At 31.6% G+C, this 23,131-nt stretch overlaps 1 protein-coding gene across 1 annotated transcript in view; it reads left to right on the top strand.

The window, feature by feature from the left end:
• LOC147068037 (transcription factor hamlet-like) overlaps positions 1-21,739 on the top strand; it is a 121,651-nt gene extending 99,912 nt beyond the window's left edge. Inside the window, exons 6-8 of the mRNA XM_085952048.1 lie at positions 17,125-17,281; positions 18,891-19,061; positions 19,566-21,739. Coding sequence (XP_085808174.1) covers positions 17,125-17,281; positions 18,891-19,061; positions 19,566-21,605 — 2,368 coding nt within the window. The 3' untranslated portion in view covers positions 21,606-21,739. The remainder of the gene's footprint in view (positions 1-17,124; positions 17,282-18,890; positions 19,062-19,565) is intronic.
• The last annotated feature ends 1,392 nt before the right edge of the window (positions 21,740-23,131 follow it).

Here is a 23,131-nt window from a genome sequence, read left to right as displayed (position 1 = left end):
AAGCGGTAGAAAACGTTCTAAAAGTATACATAGAAGCCGTCGGCTCGACCAGTTAGTTAAGTTCTGCTGAATGGCAACATCATATTTAGGACCGATTGAATGGAAACTGCTTAGAGAGGCCTTCATTCCACTGATTCAGCGTGCTATTGCTGATGATGATGATAAAATAAATATATGAATATTTTGTTGTCATAAAATTGCTTATTCATCATCATCAGCCGGGTGGATCCACTGCTGGATGAAGGCCTCCTCTAGCTCCTCCACTCTAGTCAGTCCCTAGTTCGTTGCAGCCAAGTACATTATTTAATGATGTTTCAAAATATTTTTACTGCAATATTTCAGTAGCATTGATCTATTTCGGTATTTTTTATAGTTATGGTATTAATTTCAATCCTTAAATTAATGAACTTGAATAAATCCTCCATTCCGCCGAAGCCCATATGCTAAGTAATAAACCACCTCATTAAAGTAAGCATTATAATATATTAGCAGAAACTCCATTATTAATTCTATGATATTTGAGTTATTAATGTTGACAACTATTCAGAACACATCTTTTAATTTACTCGAATACCTTTTTTATTATTTAGCATTTTTTTCTGCATTCACCTCTGGCATAAGTAGACTAACTCATAGTACCTTTGTAACTAGTTCGATCTTATAACTACTTACTGCTTGATTAATTACCGCTTCACTGTTGTGTTTATCATTTGCTTATGTATATAAGCTATGTGGCTTTTTGATTAGGTATTCCAATATAGGAGAAACGATTTGATAAAGTGCAAGATCATGTTAATATGTCAACACATGGGTACATGGGTGTGAGGAAAGACTTCTTGTAGCGATCGTTTATTTTACTAGCTTACTACAACTAACGACCTGCAATAGTGAGTTGAAATGTGGGTAACTGTACATATGTACTGAATGACAAAGATGTAATCATTACGTCAGATGCTAAAGTTGTGAGATACGTATTTATTAAATAAATTTACTGTTAAGGTTAGAGGGTAGTTACTTGATAAAAAAGTTTATATTATTTATGAGATTTCTGTATCACTGAATATTCATTTGAATCGGTTTTATCGATTCGGGTTTCATTTTTAACAATCTTAAAGCTCTGTATATTATCTACTTAGCTATGGTAAATAAACAACTAACTATAGTGGAACGATTTAATCTTGAACTCGCGTATTCTTGCGATTTCTTCTATTGCCCACGAATATTACACAGTGAGATACCGACACTAAATCTGACTGTTCTTACATGAACCCCATTACACCGTTTTATTTTGCACAGTGTCGCTCCAATTACGTCACATTTTCTATTAAAACTGTCGAATTTCACTCTTATGTGGTTTATTTATAGTATTCTAGTTTATATTTCAACTATTTGTATATAAGTATTATAAATGAATATATTACAAAATCGTAAAATGTTATTACCTACTCATCATCAGGAATTATCTAATCATTTGGAAATCTCATTTTTTGAGGTTAGTGAGGTAGATTAGGTAGAAATGTCTAATACGCTGCCTATTAATTAAGACTAGCTGAGCCAGCTGGCTCTCGCCAGTCTGTCTCGCTAGGTCTTGCAGACAGCTTTTCATCATAGTGACTTGGTTTTGGATTTTAATATAATAATTGTAAAGTGTGTATAGACGGCGCCATAGTTTTCCCTTCGGGATGGATTTTCATTCACGTCAGACAATTGAAAATTTATCTGATTTGTCAGTTTTACGATATGCATGTCGTCACTGCAAATACAAATTTGGAGTCATGTGCGTAGTCTATTCTGGAGTCTGGCCTTCTCAATATCATCTGACACCATTTCAGGCTGCTAAGCTTAGCAAAACAGCTGGCAATCGCCGATTGCTACCACTGTCATTTTAATTTTAATACAATATATGTGTAGGTACTCGTATGTGCATTTAAATATGATAAATAGTTATACATCTCAATCGTGATTATCATAAATAGCGATCCAATATAACGCGAATATTAATCTCTTTCGGGTCCCATTTACATAATAGAAAAAGGTTAGCAGCATAAAAAATAAATTTAAACATTATTTTGTTTCATTGTCTATAAAAAATAAATGCTTGGAGCCACAGAATAATATTTTAAAAATCATATTTTGTTTTAAAAATTAACCTTAAACAATATAGTTTCCCGGTGCGGGACATTCATATCGAGACAAATGTTGATAAATAATGAAGTAATACATATTATATCTGATAAGAATAGGAATTTATAAGACCTAAAGATGTGGAATCAGCTTAAAAAGGCCTTCATCCAGCAGTGGATTGATACAGGTTGATGACGATAATGACGATATAAATGGGTAGGTATATAAAATCACAAATTTAAAAAAATATTGCAGTTTATATGACCAAGAAGAGTAGAATTAGGTAGGGATAACCTTCATCCAGCAGTGGATTAATCTTGGTTGATGATGATAATGTCGATATTATGAATGGGAAAATATAATATCAGCAATTTTGATAAATATAGTAATTCATATGACCGACAGAAATTCAAACAACTTAGAGAGGCCTTCATCCACCGGTGGATTGATTCAGGTTCATAATGATAATAGAAACATAAATAGATATAATATATTATCACCGATTTTGATAAATACAGCAATTCAAATGACAGAAAGGAGTAGAATCAGGCATGGGAGGCCTTTATCCAGCAATAGATGGGTTCAGGTTAATGATGATAAGGACGATAGAAATAGGTATAATATAGTAGTAGAATCAGGTTGCGGAACTCTTCATCCAGCAGTGAATTGATCCTGGTTGATGATGATGACGATATGAATATGTAGATAAATGTAATATCACCGATTTTGATAAATACAGAAATTCATATCACAGAAAGGAGTAGAATCAGGCTAAGGAGGTCTTTAAGTAGTGGATTGGTTTAGGTCGATGATGATGATGATGACGATATGAATATGTAAATAAATATAATATCACCGATTTTGATAAATACAGAAATTCATATGACAGAAAAGAGTAGAATCAGGCTAGCGAGGTCTTTATTAAGCAGTGGATTGTTTCAGGTCGATGATGATGATGATGATAATGATGATAATGACGATATGAATATGTAAATAAATATAATATCACCGATTTTGATAAATACAGCAATTCATATGACAGAAAGGAGTAGAATCAAGCTAGGGAGGTCTTTATTAAGCAGTGGATTGGTTCAGGTCGATGATGATGATGATGATGACGATATGAATATGTAGATAAATATAATATCACCGATTTTGATAAATACAGAAATTCATATGACAGAAAGGAGGAGAATTAGGCTAAGGGGGTCTTTATTAAGCAGTGGATTGGTTCAGGTATATGATAATGATGATGATGATGATGACGATATGAATGTGTAGATACATATAATATCACAGATTTTGATAAATACAGCAATGCATATGACAGAAAGAAGTAGAATCAGGCTAAGGAGGTCGTTAAGTAGTGGATTGGTTCAGGTCAATGATGATGATGATGACGATATGAATATGTAAATAAATATAATATCACCGATTTTGATAAATACAGAAATTCATATGACAGAAAGGAGTAGAATCTGGCTAGGGAGGTCTTTATTAAGCAGTGGATTGGTTCAGGTCGATGATGATGATGATGATGACGATATGAATATGTAGATAAATATAATATCACCGATTTTGATAAATACAGAAATTCATATGACAGAAAGGAGGAGAATTAGGCTAAGGGGGTCTTTATTAAGCAGTGGATTGGTTCAGGTATATGATAATGATGATGATGATGATGATGATATGAATGTGTAGATACATATAATATCACAGATTTTGATAAATACATACATTCATATGACAAAAGGAGTAGAATCAGGCTAGGGAGGTCTTTATTAAGCAGTGGATGGATCCTGGTTGATGATGATGATGACGATATGAATATGTTTTTAAATATAATATCACCGATTTTGATGAATACAGCAATTCATATGACAGAAAGGAGTAGAACCGGGCTAGGGAGGCCATTATCCAGCAGGGATGGATCCTGGTTGATGATCCAGCAGTGGATTGGTTCAGGTCGATGATATAAGAATGATAGAAATAGGTATAATATCACAAATTCGTTAAACCGATAGTAGTAGAATCAGGTTGCGGAACCCTTCATCCAGTAGTGGATTAATCCTAGTTGATGATGATGATGATGATTATGATGACGATATGAATATGTAGATAAATAACATTAGAAATTCAATACTGTCAAGAATACAATCAACGTAGAGAGGCCTTCATCCAGCAGTGGATTTATTGAGGCTTGTGATAATAATGGCATTATATATAGATAGGTAGATAATAATATTATATCACTGATTTTGATAAATATAACAATTCATGTGTAAGTAAGGAGTAGAATAAGGCTGAGGAGGCCTTCATCCAGCAGTGTATAGGTCAAGATTGATGATGATAGGGACGAAAAAAATAGGTAGATATTATACAATATCACACATTTTGATAACTATAACAATTCGTATTAATTTCTTTCATTGTTTGCAATGGCAACTTTTTTAGTATGGAAATTAGTAGCCTAGGTAATTATTCAATAACAAAAATAGTGTGTGAACAGCCACAAAGAAGTATTTAAAAAAATCAAATTTGGAATATCACGTTATCTATGAAATGGCCGTCAGTGGCGTACCCTGCTGTCAAAAGATATTATACGTAGTAAATTGTACCAAAATTATGGTTTTTTCACCGGAAAAAAGTGCGCCAATGCCTACATTACGATATTTGAATAAAAATAATCGAATCCGTTTGTCAAATAAAAGATTAGAAGGTCTTAAGCGACGAAGACGTCATTCTGACAGGCGTGGACAGTAAATATGGCGATCGTATACGGTGTGTAAGAAAATATCGGATATAAACGTCAAGTACCTGTAAAATCATTGAAAATTTCTGAAATGTGGTCAATTCAAACGGTAGATGAATCGGTAGCGCACATTTTGAAGTGAAGATGTAAAAATAACAATAAAATGTCGCTTAAATGAGCCGTTGGTGTATTTTCCAAAATCTCTTAGGATAATAATATATAGGAGATAATTACTATGTTATTTACAATGCTTAGGTATAAATATTATTCTAACATATATTAAAACACATTAATAAACCATTTCTCAATAGTTAATACTTAAATCCATTAGAATTGTTTTAATAATATTAATAAAAAACTTTTAAATAAACTGAATTTAATGTAATTAAACAAAAACAATGCCAGTTATAATTGGAAATATACAATTTAAAAAAATATTTGGTCAAAACTTAGTTTTTATTTAGAAAGTGTAGGAAAAACAGCTATTAAGATTTTATTTAAATTTAATTAACATTTAAAAAGTATATTATTTCGACTCAAGATGGAGTACCTAACAGAAGTTTTACAACGATTGTTTATTTGAACATTACTCAACCTAATTGGGCTTAACGCTGGAATACGTATGATGTAAAATCCACTCTGTAATAGAGTTAGGTAGAATCTATGACCACTGAATTTTTTTTTTTAATATGCATTTGTAAAGATGTTAAAGTACGTTTAATATAACTAATATAATTTCAATTTCTATATGAAAAGTACTAACCATAAAATATGATTAAATGGGCTAGATACTCGTATTATGTTTTAATGAAAGTAGAACATTATGCAACAATACTATATTAGTATTAATGTTACTACATTTATTAATTATATTGAAATTTTCCTATATGAATATGTCTCTTTGCGGTCTGTACAAATGTCGAGAAAATCCTGTTTACGTGGGTTGGCAGAACGTCTTAATCTCAGATCTCATAAACTATTAAGTCCGTTGCACTTTCATTCGTGCATAAATATACCTGATGTAGGTAGTGAATAATAAAAGATTAAGTGCAAGGAAATCTAATCTTGTCATCACTGCTTTTAGTACAACATCACATATAAAAATAAAGATAACGATTACAAATTATAATTAAAATAATATATTAAACACGTCAGTTGTCTTAATCAAGGTCATAACATCATAATCGCAGAAGACTATTATAATTATTACAAAAAGTTAATTGTATAAAACTCTTCGCTGGATTTATAAATGAAGTAATTAATAAATAAAAATAACTTCATACTGAAAATACTATGAGAGCTTTTGAGTATCTTATGCAGAAAAATACTACGTCCAAAAACAACATTAGTTATTATTATTATAGTATACAACTTGTCACAATTTTATTAAAATTCAGTAGACAGGCAATGAATTGGATTAGCATACATATTATCTATGGAAAATAATATAGTTGTAATTTTTAATTAACCCACATAACTTAAAATAGTCACAGGAGCATCAGTTTTTCAAACTGTTCTACGTAATATATTATTTTTAATAAAGAATGTTACATTGGGAATAACAATATTTTTTAATGTTATTTTTATTTAAATAACCATTTATTTATATATTTTTTTTATTCAATATTAAATATATATCTATAAGATTTAAGATAGTGGCAACCAATATAATGTGTGCTCGAATTATACTAGGTCCTTTCTTAAATCTACTCCAAGTCATGTAAAAAATCAAATATTTTTGTGGGAACATGGAAATAGTATAAACATTTGATAATGACAATATACGCTGTTAAAGTGTGGTTTATATTATAACGGAGATGCTTGATGATTTTTTTGATGAGAAAAGATTTGTAACAGAGAACCCCTTACACGTGCAAAATGTTATTACATAAACACCATAGTATGGATATTGTCGTTTCTGAAAGAGTAATTGAGCATATTATAATATCGTGCTGTGTTTCAGAGTTAAGTTTTAATCACCTCACACGTAATTTGAGCACGGTGCCCGCGATTTTTTTGATTTCAATCTCGCGGTTTTTTTGGTTTAATTAAACGAATTCTCAAGCCTTGCAGTTGATAAATCGGGTGACCCTACCCCCGGCTCTTTACCTTTTCATTTCTCACCTCCCCTTTTCCCATATCGTCGTGGAGATCTTTCGAAATCTTTATCGATGTACTCGTGGGCAGGTAGTAATTAATGCGGAACGTTTAAGCAGATTTAACACTTCTTGTTTGTAATAATTATTGTTTTACATTACTACAAATGAATGAAAACTTTAAAAAGTTAGTATAAACGTAGCTTTAAACTTTCTTAGACTGACAAGGTGACTAATATTGACGTAGGTATTGAAAGGTATTATAGGCAACAATTGTAAAGTTCTCCATAATAGTAAAACTAGAAAACTATTTTATCTCGGCCACATCATTGTATCAAAAACTTACAGCATCCTTAGCATATTGTCCAAAGAAAAATCAACAATGTACGTTGCAGATAAAGACACTATTTAGTCTTCAGAACCAGAGCGTTGGAGCGGACCCTTTTTTGAGTTGCTCCTCTCCACCTCCGCTCCGGGACCTAATACTTGCTCCGGCTCCGCTCCAGGGTCTGCTCCGCTCCGGGTAAAAAGTATTATAATTATGTATACAAATGTAAAAAAAATAAAAAAATTAGTTTTAAAATAATCGTCATTTTCATTATTAATTCTATTAAACAAAATTTCCGACAGCAAATCGTTTCTCATTATTTGCCTCTTCAGTCAAAATAGTGAGGTTATTTATCACTGGGCAGTGTTGCCATATTTCAAATACTTCCAGTGTTGCAAAGTGTCAAAATATACTATTTTCATTGGATTTTAGGAGGTTCCGGAGCAGTGGAGCACAACAAATTTTCGGTGCTCCGGCTCTGCTCCTGCTTCGGGTAAAATCCCATTGCTCCAGTGCTCCGTTTTCCTGCTCCGAGCTCCGCTCCAACGCTCTGTTCAGAACCGTCGTTATTGGTACGAGTAGAGGTCCATCGAACCATTCCGAATAGTAGTAGCCGATCTTCGATAGCGGTCGGCACAAAAAGAAGAATATGTATTATAAAGTGATATAAAAAAACAAAAAAACATTTTACATCATCAAAACCTCGGTTCTCTAGACTAGTATGCTGTCCATCTATCGACAAATTTAAAAAAACATGTAAGTTTTGTGGTTTCAAACATGGAATTAAAACCTCGTATTTCACCACCAGTATTAGCAGATTCATCGATTAGAGAGGTGTTTAAAATATTGTTTTATTACGTTTTTTCCTTCCCCTCAACATTCTTTTCACACATACTTACGAGGTTTTAATAGTAAGGTGACGACATGCTTCAGTCCAAGAGGTTCCTCATCAATATATTGGAGAGGGGAAAGCAGTCAAGATACCTCGTCTGCGATGGTTAGATTGTGTGTTCTTCAGGCACTGGAAATATCGTAATAAAGAATATTATTATACAAACTAAAAAATAAATTCAATTATGAAATTAATTCTTACAGACCTATCTGGTTTTATCCTTCCTTTACTTTACTGCGGTTTCTCTCGTAACATACGTGTGACTCTTATTTTCAATTTGTCATTTCGATATAACTGCGTGTTGCATGTAAAGCATTTTATGAAATTGTTAAGCTAGAGTAGGTATGTATGTTTTTATATTCGTATTCCTATTTGCTTTTAAGAATTTTGAGAACAGCTGTTATTCGATCAGCGGATGAAGGCTTCTCTTTACTATGAATGAATTATAATTACTATTTATAACATTTCTTCATATTATTGTATTATAAGTCTATTTCTGCCGAAATTAATTTTTGATTGAAAATTGAGGATAAATACTCCATTTATTAATTAATTTATTCATGTAAGATTAAAGTTTTTTTATTTTTTAATATGTAATAATTATGTACCAAACGCGTTGAATGTTTGTAGCAAATTGAATGTTTATGCCGTTCACAGTAGTTTTTTTTTTTAAATATATCTTTTAAATTTACCCGTGAGACTTTATAAATATTTCTATCTGAAACTTGTAATTAAATTGTTTGATCAAAGTATATTATTAATGTAAATAATTAATATAAAAACAAATCTATTCTAAAAAAAAGCCGTAATAATAGTGCACCTACCTATGTAAACTTTGATTGAACAAGCCGACGAAGAAGTAATACGCCACGGATTATTTAGATTTTTTCCAATCAATGTTGTAGTCCAGATAGAAGAATTTTTACATACACGATTCCGCAAAACAAATTGTCATCGCTTGTTTGAAATATCGGAATTTAAACAGGCCATTAGTTGTTTCTTTTGATTAATGCTCCCGACGGATAAAGTTACTAATTAAAAACGCGAAATGAAAACAGAAGACGTTAATCGATGTAAATAATTAACCTGCCCAATACATCACTGTCAACATACATGCACAGCCTTAAAACAAATACGGTTATAGATAATTTCTTAACCTTAAATTAGTTGACTTTTTCGGACGTAAATTTTAAAATAATATTCTAATTAGTTGATTATCGACTTTTACATATAAGTGTTTAAGGATGAAAATCGATAAACATATGAAAATAAACTTTGAGAACTGACTTCCTGTACATGTAATTGATAATAAAATAAAACTTATACTAAGGCAGATGCGAGTTATTAAAGAGAATCAAATTAACAAGTATAATAAATAGATCTGCTTTAATGAAGTTGTATTAATATTCACTATAGAAAATCGATTATCTTCTCGAAATTTAATCAAAGTATCAAAATTTCCTATTTAAGATGGGCCGAGCCGATCATGTTGAGTGAATGGACTTCCATCGACCAACCCGGATAGTTTTTGAAGGGAAACCGTATGGTTGAGGGTGTTGTGAATGTGTAAGTTATCGAGGAGTAGGTACTGAGGATAGACAAAAATGGAAATGAGAGCAGATGACTACTAACAGATGCATAAATAAATATTAGAAAAAATATAATTTCTATAATACTTTAAATAAATTTTATAGGCATAATTAACTGATATACATTTGCTAAAAATACTAACCAAACATTAAAAAAAATGATTACTATAATTTTAATATTAAACATTCCTTATTGATCAAAAATGTTGTTATATATGTAAATTACTCGTTAAAAATATTGTTACAAAAATATTCTTTCTAATACTCTATGTCCTTAATGTGTTCCAAATTATGTAAAAATAGTAACCTTTTAATATAATATGAGTGTTGCATTTAAATTTTAGGACGAAGTGTTTGATAGAAGAGAGATAAAGAAATTATATTATTATTACACGATGTACCTACCCTATAAGTTTTTTTATTACCTATCAGAATCCAAGAGAAATCAGTTATATAGTGCATATTCATTCCTTTTGTTTTTCAATTGGTCTGTTTGAAAGTTTCTCTTGAGAGATTTTACATGTAATAACATTTTTGGCAATTTAAATGGAATTCTTATGGGAGACTTCAATAAATCAGTTCAAGAATTTGTGTAAACGCACGAGAAGCGGTGCCGCGCGATGGTTTTTTGATGTTGTACAAGAAAAAGTTTCCACGCACAAAGAAAGATTGATCCAGCTCAAGAAACGTAAAATATGTAATTACAGCCTTAAAAACGGGTCTCTGTCAATTTTTTGGACATTCGCTCCTCGTCACTTTTTGAGTTTAGTAGGGCTGCTTAAGGGCAACTTTCGCAAATTAAAATGAATCCATCCAAAAAGTACAATCACGCCTTCTCTGGAAAAATCGAATATTAAGTATTTAACAAAATTGCTGTATTGTATTACATTGTTCATAGGTACATACTACATTATCACGATCGCCAATAAAAATTGTATACAATCCTATTTCTTTGTGCGTAAATTTATACATGGATGATTCATTATAGTTAGGTAGACAGTAAAAGTAAATAATCACATTTGCTTACGAGAATAATATGGGACTGGGCCAATTACACTGGGCACATTAAAAACAACTGTGTCATTTGGGTATCTTGATCATTAATATTGCCTAGTAGGTATGCCATGTTGACTGTTTATTTTTATTGAATGCATGCTGATATACCTACTGTATATTTATTAATTATTAAAACTCTTCTTATTATTGCTTCTACTTCTAATTTAAGATGGAGTGTTATAATATTATTAAAGACATGCCGTAATATGACGGAATTACGAAACATGAAATAAAATGAAATTTACGTTTAAAAGGACGCATCTAAAACAAAAAGAAGAAAAAATAATATTAAATTTATTAACACAACTCGAATAATATGGAAGACGAAGAATGTATAAATAAAAAAGTTTTTAAATACACACGTACATACATTATTATTTTATAGAAAAATCGAAAACTATGGATTATTCAAAAGTTTCTCACTGAAGCTTCGACGAAGAAACAGTTTTGATTTTAATTATATAAAAATAAAAATAATCCAAATCACAATAAACTGAATTCATTCAACGATTACTATTAATTTATAGTAGTTTTCTGTGAACTGTGGTAATATTATCATTGAATTGAAAAAATAGGATATTTTTATTGTAAAAATAGGAAAGTTTAGTAATTCCATCACTTAAGTATACCTAGTAGGTACCTAACTTAAGTAGCTATTTGTTTTTTTCAAGCAGTGGGTTTTCATGATCATTTTTGTAAGCATATTTTCTTAACAGTTAGAGTTACTAGTTATCATTTCAAACAATGCGTTGTTTGTGAGCTTTTATATGTTATCCTTTTTGTTCCCTCTTTTCTACTATATTATTGAATGGATTAAAATTAATCCAAAAGTCTAATGAGTCACCTCTAATACTGTGAGAGTAAATGCTCCGCTCGCAGTAGCAATATATGCAGTCACTAATCACTAAGATTGAAAATGTTTTAATGCAAATATATTTTTATAACCTGTTACACATGACTATTCTAAAATCATTAATTTTACACCATCACTATTCAATACAACATTCATACATTGTTGTTTTAATTCAAGTATTATCATAACATGCTTTTTAACGGTACAAAACATTAAACATTGATTGATTCATCTGTTAACAAAATAATAGTACGTAATTAAAAGCCAGAATCAATTTAATTAAGCCAGTTTAAGACTACCTATATCAATAATAGTAATCATGAAATTATTATTATTATTGGAGTTTCATTTTCATTCATAAATATTCATAAAGTAAAGTTGCTGTGTTGATTTCCGATTGATGTATTTGCTTTAATGTAATATATTATCATCAAGAAGAAAGTCGATAAGAATGATTGATCCTCGATCGAAAAACTATTGCATACCAATAAATCTGGAGCATAATTTTCATATCAGTTTACTCGGCGTCGAAAGCCATGTACATAATAATGTAGTGGGAAAATATGAAAACTTTAATTATTTTTCTATTATGCCCAACCCATTGAAAATATTTAGCATCATCATCGAGTCAATTGATATATGAAGAACTAAGTATATAGGTTCTACTCATCTTTGTTTAATTTCTCGTTACTATATTTATTTATTTAATAAAAAAACACTGAGTATATACACTTCAGAACGTTCACGGCATGAGACGTAAGTAATTGACAGGCGCATATAAATTTTAATTCTGTAGGACGCCAGGATAGGAAACCGTCCCTCGTGATAGCAGGCAAAAATGTCTCAAGAGCAGAAGTAAGAAGCAGAAGAAAATCATAGTAATTGGAATAGTAAACGGAGGTACCTATACCGAATGAGCTAAGAAAAAATATATGAAACAGTGTCATCCTGAACTCAACTCACGCAAGTGGAATATATCAATATCCGAAGCTGTTTGGTTGAATACAGTTATTGCATTCTTAATTGCCATTAACAATATCAATAAGTATCTCTAAGTCTACTTGACAATAATGTAGTTTACAAGCTGTCCCTGTTTAATCAATAATGTTCCAGAGGTTTTTCATTAACCGAACGAACGGACCGACACACAGATATTCCAATTTTATTATTAGTATAGATATATGGATATCCAAATAAATAAAATACATAATATCAAAATTTAAAACATACCTACAAACAATGTGAAGGTGATAGGTTTATCCCTCAGTATGTAAACTATTTTAACCATTCCCCGACACCTCGATTCTTTGGAATTCTATGTTTATTAGCTGTGCCCAGGTGTGCATTCCGGGTACATTCATCATATCCAGACACTCCACAGAGTCTATAAATGAACAGCTGGTCTGTGCCTATACCTACGAGTTGATGTGACATTGCGTTAGTTTATTCTTTAATCGTTAATCAACATTGCACCAAATTGCGCCGCAGGCGACATTTCAGGCATAATCAGTTCATTTTATGAGAAAAACGAATGAAAATACGGCTCTATACTAGATTGAAGAAGATTATTTTGTGTTTTTTTGTTCCTGCCCTCGTGTGAGCACCTGGCTGTGTCACACACCCCACCTGAGTAGAGCTCATCCGTTTCGTTTGATTTACTTGTGCATAATATATAATTTATATTTTCTTGCAAAATTATTTGTAGGAATCAACCTTCATTAAATTTCAAAACTTGTTTGGGCTGCAATGTTTTAAAATTACCTACACGAAGTAAAAATTGTTTTGAAAAAAATATTTGCCGTTGAATAAATTACGCCACAAAATGCAAGGCTCGTCTATGTATGTATGAGATAATTCGGAATATTAATTCGGTTAACCCACAGAGTCGAATAAAAGATAGCCAAAGTGGTTTGTAACTGGATTCGCTTCCGTATTGCTTTATTTATGGCTGAATCTGTTGATTTATCTAAAGCAGTTCTTTGCTGAGTTATAAAGCGCTATTAAAATGTGGACGAATAAACCATTTATTCATTGTGTCGAACGCTTTTTTTGTTTTTGGAAAATTTATAGTGTTTACTTCAACAATCAACGCGACTTTATTGAAGTTTTTCTTGCTGTTCAAATATGGTATTGGTGCAGTAACTATATTTTATGTTCAATACGTTTCAAGGCGAGACAATTTTATATGTATGATTATTTACATACATAGTACTATAAAAATTTCACGAAACTAAAAAAATGTAACTATGTACCCTCTAGCAGGATTTCCCAACCTATGTTTCGTGGAACATGAATAGGTGTTCCGCGAATTTATTAGAAGAGTACCAGGCTCTTCGTCACACCATATATAAGAATTCAACTTTCTAATATAGTACCTGGTGTCAAGAACATTTGCAATTCAAGGACCCAAAATCATCGAAGTCATTGAGAACTTCATTCTTTATATTTTGATGGGTTATACTGCAAAAATAATTATTGTGTTTTCATTTTTTAATGATGTATTATTTACCTACCTTACAAAATAAGCAAAGTATTCCGTTACCATTTCTGTTTTTTCGAAGTGTTTAAAGAGTAAAGAAAAATATTCTCCGTTCAGCTGTTTAAACTTCAAATGTGACAATTTTGTCAAAATATTTTTACTATATTCCTTTTCATTTTTAATATAGGTACAGCCTTATTTGTTCAAACTCACAATGTTCTATATTATATAGGTATACCACCAATATGACAATTTATTTAATCAAAAAAACCTTTTTTGAATAAGACTAAAACTTTCAATTTAAGTAGTCATCACACCAGAGCAATAATAATCACACGACGATCCTGTTATTGAGATAAATCAAATTATTCAAATATTTACAAAAATACCTATATTATGTAGTTGTAGTAGGAAAATGAGGGGTTAGATGCACAGGGGTGGGGCGGGGAAGGGGTTGGGTAGCTTATGATTTGGTCTGATTTATGATCCAAGAGATTTTGGTAAAAATATTTTTTATTGTTAGCAATATTTTCTAGGCGAAATATTTATTAGTAATTATTACTAATTTCCATAATAATTATCATAAAAAACTCGAATGTGTTCGCCTGTAACACTGCTTTGTTTAAACATAATTTTGGAAAGATAAATAAAAAAATAGTCTTCGTTCGTTGGTATTTATTTTTATTATGCTGATTTTTCTTCAATTAAAAGTAACTAGGTAGGTACCTATCAAAGAATTTTTGTATCATGATTTGTTATTATTGGTAATTTTGTTGTCCGTAATCAATTCAAGAGATCGAATAATTAACCGACATTAGGACATCAATCTAAAAATGTCAAAATATAAAATTGTAATATTACCCGTAGAGACTTACACTGATTTAATGCCATTTTTTGGCAACTAGGTATTGACAATTTAATTTATAGTTTTTTTGGAAAACTTTAGTACCTACGCGCATAACATTAAAATCGAGAGCATGCCGTCGTAAATATAATATTGACCTTGTCTTTGAGTTAATTTATATAGGTAATATCTAAGTGTTTATAAATATGTGCGTATTATTTCGAAACGGTGTTGATTTTTTGTAGCGTTTTTATCAAAGAGGCGGCAGAGGTTTTCTCAATATTAATGTATTTAATTTGACGTGAAAATATATTAGTGCTTCAAATCTGTCTAATTTGAATATCGAATGACAGTGTCGAGTTATTGATAGTTTACTTACAATTTTATCCACAGTGGCGTACATACAATTCCAACTTCAATACATAAAAAATATATGTTTTTTGAACAAATTAAAATAAATTTTCCGGTTAGTACTTATTTTTTAGAACAATGATTGCAAAATAGCCTTTTTAAAATTGTAGAATTATCACACATTAATTCTATTGAACTGTTAATTTTTTATCCATCAGTGAAGTATTTTTACCCGCGATTCTTATGTTCTCTACAAACCAATATGTATTGTATACACCTATTTGAATTCAATTTTGAATCTTCGATAATTAATATAACACATGTTACGGTAGTTAATATTTACGATAAATTATGCATTTTTTGAAATTAAAATAAACTGTTTATACTTAATTTACCTTTGTAAAAAAATATGTATGTAATATTTCGTCTTTTTACTTACGTGGTTTAAATTTGCCTTCCGCAATTCACTTTCACATCTGTCCCGTTGCTACAACCCCAACTGTGAATATCTGTTCATAACTGATTATTGTCATGTGTCATAATGTGTAGGTACTTGTAGGAATTACTTTCCCAAAGCAGAGTGTCTGATTAGGAAATAGTATATCGATAAAATATTTTTATAGCGGTTCATAATTAAATAAAGCACTAAATACTTAACTACAATAAATTTACTTTCAACAATTAATATACTATTTACGTATTCCTTCGTTCATTGTATTGCTGAAATTATGTATATATTTATATTCTTGAATGATTTTTATGTAAAATGACGGAGCGCACAGCGTGCATATTGGATGCACTTATTTATCATGCACGCCTCACGCCCCATCCCATAAAAAGCTGCCACTGCGGCCTTACGCTAAGTAAAATCAACGTAATTTTCATGATTTATTGTGACGTGGTTCGGATTTGAATTCTGGGTCTGGATTCTAGATTCGCATGTTGTTTTTTGATCTGTGTTTAAATCCGGAGCATGGACATAACAGGCCAAAGAAGTAGCTAATATGCATTTCTCGTTAAAAAAACCTGTTTAATCTCTGTGAGTTGGCCAAAATCCTCATTGTATCATAGATAGAGCCAGTGAAAAAATATTTAAACGAAGCAAAACTCCAGTAGATTGAAATTAATATCTGTGTATTGGAATTAGCATTTGAACCAGCCACCCCAGGGAACAAGAAGTAAGCTTTTTACCATGTGCACCGCGGTGGACGTCAATCAGAAAGGAAATACTTGTTCATAATATACAGAATAATTTTATTGACTGGTAGTTCAATGATTATCTTAGTTGTAAGGTACGCCAATGTTTGAAGGGCATTTTTGTGATGAAACTTTTCAATCGAGTTTGATAAAAAAAAAATGTTTGAAAAGATGTTTATAATGATGTCATATTTACCTATATTTTATTGGTATCATTCAATGTAAACAATATTTCTACTGTGAATTATAAATTGTATTATTAATTTGTGGATTCATTTATATCAAATAATTTATTAGCACTGTGTATAACCTACCTGAATGAATCCGAAACATTGATTAATTTGGAAAATTCTGAAAAAGAGTATCTGGTTTATAAAATACATTTTTGATTGACATAATATGTTAAGGGTGTTATAAATGTTTTACTCTTATGTTGACTATTTTAAATCTTCTTTATATGGTATTTATACCTCACTCTGACACGTTTTTATCAAAACTGGAGTGACACAGAATGAATGTTGTAAAAATAATAACTTATGGTGTTACTATGTTATTTCCAGATTGGATGATCACCTGGTGACCGCTCATCGTTACCCAGCCGGCGCCCACAGGTGCGAGTCCTGTCCCCGCGCTTTCTGCTCTCGTCCTGGACTGCTGAGGCATCGCACTTCAACCCACCCTGACCTCAGGCGCTACCCCTGTGAAAATTGTTCTAAGGTTATTATCATTATATATTATTATTTTTAATAATAAAGATAATATAACTCATTTATTTTAATAAAAATACATTTCGATGTCTAATGACACGTAATCGGACTTTATAATCCATCGAGAATAAGATTATAATGACTTTTATATACTTACATATTACATTCCTAATGAGACTGACTTTTGGTTATTAGAGAATTAAACATAATTTATGCAGCAGCTATTACAAACTATTAAATGAAAAATGTGAATTGGTTTTCTCTCTTGTCTATTTTCAAATTCAAATCTATTTACTATTACGTAGGTACAAACTAAAACTCTGCATTTCCAAATAATGTGACAATTTTTAGTTAGGAAATGTCATTTTTTAATTTTAATATACTTACATAATACATTATTACGAGTAATAATTATGATATAAGTTTGAATTTGTGTACTACGTATTTTATAAATATACAAATACTGCCTTTTTGCCCCGTCAACTGTAAAAATACCGATTCACTATTTTTTATCGATATGTTTTTATTTCATCTGGCTCACTGAAATTATATTATTATGAATGAACTTATTTACGTAATATTTCTCACCAATCATGTCTCACCTCTGGGATATGTTTGCTCCACTCTTGGTAGGTATGTGCACTTATGCTAAGATTTTATAATATATTCCTTATATACAATTGATGCCATGATTGGCATGTCTAATAATATAAAATCGATTATGTTTATTCATATCATTGTTTCATTACGCAATACTGATTCAATAAATTTTATTGGTAATGTGTAACACTAAGAAACAATAACATAATACTGCTTGATGTAATTTTATCATATGTAGCATCAATTGAAGAATAAAGTAATTACGTACACCAGGATTCTTTATTTATTGCATTTTTGTTGTAGAGGGTCTTGAAAAGGGTCACGACACCAGTCGCAAAACGTGATCGATATTGACTAGTCAATAATATAACTATAATATGTTCAGAAAATGTTAATTGTATGAGAATTACACTCTGGCAACAGCAATATTTTTCTGATCCATATCTATACTATTTTGCGGTTGGTATGTCTCTCGATACCAAGCTATCCTCTGTACGTAAGCAAAAATTCAGTAAAATGGTGGTAACATCCGAAATTATTCTAATAGTATAACGAAAATTTAAAAAAAACATTAGCGAACTAAGACTATCCGTATAAAACTATAGTTTATCCATGAGCCGGATCTGGATGATCTGTTAAAAATGATCATTGGTTTTTTGAATTATATAGGAATCTTCTAAATAGTATCATGTCACAGGAGATTTATATGTAGAAACTTCGTCATACTAAGAATCGGTACACATGCCACCACATTTAGTTACCAGATACACGCGGTTGGTTGTAACAGACACTCCAACAAAATTCTCCGCAAATTACCGCAGTTTGCTGCATGATGCTGCGTGTTTTCGGCAACTTGACGTGGTGTGGGCGCCGACTTTAGAGTCTGCCTTGAAGTTTAAAAACATCACCGCCGATACCGTGTTACACGTCACAATGGTATTTTATCGTCCTAATGATTTCTAAGAATAGCGTAAAAGAGACATTTTTTTTTTATATATCCATATTAAATTTATTTCCAGGTGTTTACTGATCCATCCAATCTTCAGCGCCATATTCGCACCCACCACGTCGGGGCCAGATCTCATGCATGCCCAGAATGTGGAAAGACCTTTGCGACTTCTAGCGGCTTGAAGCAGCATACTCACATCCACTCCAGCGTCAAGCCGTTTCAATGCGAAGTCTGTTTCAAGGTAAATAGTAAAAAAAACATTCTTTTGTATGTATATTGGAATCACTATTAAACAGGCACACTCTGTATTTTTATTCACAAAGTACGATATGGTATCATCGAATAATAGGAAAAGTAACAGAGAACTAGGCAAAAATAAATTTATTTTTTGAATTGTTACTAACAGTTCACAAAATCACTATTGAAGTACAGTCAATACAAGTTATTGGTCAAGTGAGGGTCCTGCTGTGCCATTTATGAAAATTGTCGCCTTTTCATAATTATTTTTTTTTAAACAGTAAAATTAAACACATTTTTTATTTAAATAATATATAAAAATAAACAATTTAGTCGATCACAAACTTTGACACTTAGTATATTAAGCCAAATTTTTTTGTTTGTCCAACTAATGTAGTGAAATTATAATTTACGTTATGTTTATTATTTTAAATAATTTTAATATAAAAAAATATAAATAGATAATTATCTAAAAATGTATTAATTTGTTTTATGTTTTATGTTTCAGGCTTATACGCAGTTCTCGAACCTGTGTCGTCACAAACGTATGCATGCTGATTGCCGCATGCAAATAAAGTGCGTCAAATGCGCCCAGCTGTTCTCAACCGTCACTTCATTATCAAAGCACAAACGGTTCTGTGATTCAACTGGACCAAGCCCAGTTCCAAATCATTCCAGTTCAGCGCACCAGTTGCCAACACTTCCGCAGCTACAGCAGATGCCCACAATGCCTGTTAATAACCCGTCAGGGCAAAATCCGTTTGCCATGTATAGACCACCGGGTGGTCTTCCGTTTCCTTTTCCACCAAACTTCGGCCCTTATCCGGGACTCTTCCACCCCTCTGCACCTCCTGGATTTTTGGCTAACCATTTGTTATTTAACCCACACAATACAAGAAGCCCTCTAGATATTGAATCGAATCACAACAATGGTGGACATAATGAAAGGTCAGAGTCAGTTGACAGTCAGAAGAGAGCATCCGAGGCTAGTGTTGAAAGTTTTTTGCAAGCGAATGACCTAAAAGAGCGTACTATGAAAAGTCACCTTGACAAATTGGTCCATGCTAGAGATCGTTATACTCCTCCAAGGCAGCATAGTCTCATGGCAAAGGTTTCTCCTCCTACAGCAGAAGAAGCAAGCTCACAACTTCGACCCTCTCCAGCACGTCCGCCAGGTCGTAGTTCTTCTGCAAGTATTTTTAACAACCCTCGGGATGCTTTAAATTTGCAGTCTCAAGCACCGGAATACAGAACGGTACCCACTGAAATTTCTTCGACAAACATTGAAAATGAATTATTATCTGTACCAAAGGATTTGTCTAAGAATACAAAAATACTTCCAGTACTGAAAAATAAAGACGTAGAACAAGTAAATAATAAAGCACAGTCAACGAAAAAGAATGAATCAAATGGAGAACAACCTTTAGATTTGACTGTGAACCGAAAAAGATCAAGAAGTGTATCTTCTGAGAAATATGACGATGATGATTTTATTGAGAAAAGGGTCAGATATTGTGAAACACCTGATTTACCAAAAAACGGAAAAGATGAAATGGAAAACTCTGAAAGCCCAGAAAATGAAACTACGGATATCGATGTTGAGGAAGTAAAGCAACCAGCTTCACCAAAAACATCAATCTTAGAGAAGATTTCAGCTCATCCTCCCATGGTTTATCCTCGACCTATACATCCCATGTTCTTACAAGCTATGTATCGGCCGGGTGGGTTCTCAGGATATGCTGGACATGGTGATCGTCTACTCGGCCCACCGCCTTCACCTTTTGGACCACCTAGAACGTTTCCTTTTTTAGGCCCTCTCTTAGGCGCAAATGGAGCAAACAGGAGTAACTATGACTTGATTCGCTCACCATTGCCTCATTTTGCTGCAAATAAATTTCAAGATGTTTTAATGGGTGCAAACCATGGCGGTAAATTGAAAGATAGATATGCTTGTAAGTTTTGCGGAAAGGTTTTCCCACGAAGTGCTAACTTGACAAGACATCTACGTACACACACGGGTGAACAGCCTTATAAGTGCAAATACTGTGAGAGGTCATTTTCCATCTCCAGTAACTTACAGCGTCATGTAAGGAATATTCATAATAAAGAGAAACCGTTTAAATGTACATTGTGTGATAGATGTTTTGGACAGCAAACAAATTTGGACCGTCACTTGAAAAAACACGAAGCCGATGAATCTGGAGTTGGACCAATTGCCGATTCGCCAGGTAGTTCCAACGAAACCGAAAGAGAAGACGCGTATTTTGATGAAATCAGATCGTTCATGGGTAAAGTGACATATGGTGGACAAGACCCGTACTTATCATCTACAATCCCTCTCCATATGTATACTCCTCACCAAACGGCTGATTTGTCTCAGAAAGATCACGACGAAGATTCGGAAAGCTACGCCAGCGAAGACCTTAATCCAGACTTGCTAGGGAGAAATAGCGGTCTCTCTCTTAACCGTTATGAAAGTATCAAAATAAAACAGGAGAAGGAAGAAATGCTCAATAATAATGAAGCGGCTATAGAGGTCTCAACTTAGCGTAGAGGGCTCTTCCAGGAAGCCTACGAAAGAAGTGTCTTAAGGAATTCGGGAACATTGCCGAACATTAGAAAACCATGAGTGAGTTTATTTCGAATTGTAAAAAAATCTGTAAAAACAGCAATGCTGATCTTTTTTCAAGCTATGTATATTATAAAACAAAATGTAATTTTAATTGTTAAGTAAAGAAGTTCCTAAATTTTTCGTTCAAATGTAGCAAATTTTCAATTTATATTTCAGCTATTGTAGCACAAACATAATTAAATTTTGATTTGTATAGTACGAATTAGCGTAAGTTAAATTTACATTATAGCAATAAGTATATAACATTTGACACCGTGTTAGTTGTCGTTGTACTAGACATTGCGTTTCTGTAAACTAGTTTATAAGTATGTTAAATGACAAATTTGAATAATCTCTTTATCGACTCTAAACAAACTCCCATAAGATGGATGTTAACCTTCGTGTGATAGTCAATTATAACCAAAGTTAAATTATTTTTTTAAATTATTTGTCTTAATTCGATCATTTATTCACATTGTAAACTAAAATACTTGACAAAAGTGGCATTCAGCATTTATTTACGAATGTAAAAAAATCAGAGAATTTGTTAATTATTATTTATTTTTTGGTAACTTAATTAAACAAGGCTGGTTTTATGCTATTCCTATTTTCAAGTGGTGTTTATTGGATTATTTTTAATTAAAAAATATTGTTGTATCTAATTATAAACATATAACTGAGATTGCTCGAAACACAAAAAATGTTTAGATAGATGCCATGTCTTGTAGGTTTTATTCACAAATCGCACTTTATTAGATATCCTAGCATAATTCAATCAACACTTAACAATCCAAGTATTCCACATTAAAAACCTAACATTATTATTATAAAGCAACAGAATCTATCTCAAACACGAAGCAAAATTTCAATAACAAAATATTATACTTATCTATTAAGCATATTATAATTCATTATTAAACTCACGAAAATAAGACAAAAACGAAATGATCAACCTGTAATCTGAGTTTTCTTCATAGTATTTACATTGTTGTATAATTTATTGGTAACATCTTCCAGTAATCTTTAAACAATTATATGTAATATATATGTACATTTCAATTAGTTTGAAAATTGTAAAATGAGAGTTAAAATGCTTGCACTCTATTCTAAGCCTCAAAACACACGTCTTTGAAGAATGGGTAGGTATTTTCTCTTCTAGACAACAATTATTTTTAAAGAATACTTTTAGTTAAAAACACTTGGACAGCTTAATATTTTTCAATAATACAATCATTGCTAATTAGGTGCCTACTTATTTGTAATTCAATTAATCATTTAAACTGGTCTACGTTTTCCCCTTTGAAACGTACTTCAAATATAATGTATATTAATAGGTAGTGTTGTTATTTACTAATAATTCTTTTATTATGTTAATAAAATTCCTAAAATGAAACAAATTTAAAATGTCACTTAAAAATATCATATCATTACTAATTATATTTACTACATTAAGGATCGATTTT

Source organism: Rhyacophila brunnea, unplaced genomic scaffold, assembly GCF_057557595.1.
Source record: "Rhyacophila brunnea isolate RB1 unplaced genomic scaffold, BYU_Rbru_1.0 scaffold_3, whole genome shotgun sequence".
Classification (NCBI taxonomy): Eukaryota; Metazoa; Arthropoda; class Insecta; order Trichoptera; family Rhyacophilidae; genus Rhyacophila; species Rhyacophila brunnea.
The sequence above is the reverse complement of the archived record's forward strand: the minus strand, read 5'-3'. Positions and strand labels throughout refer to the sequence as shown.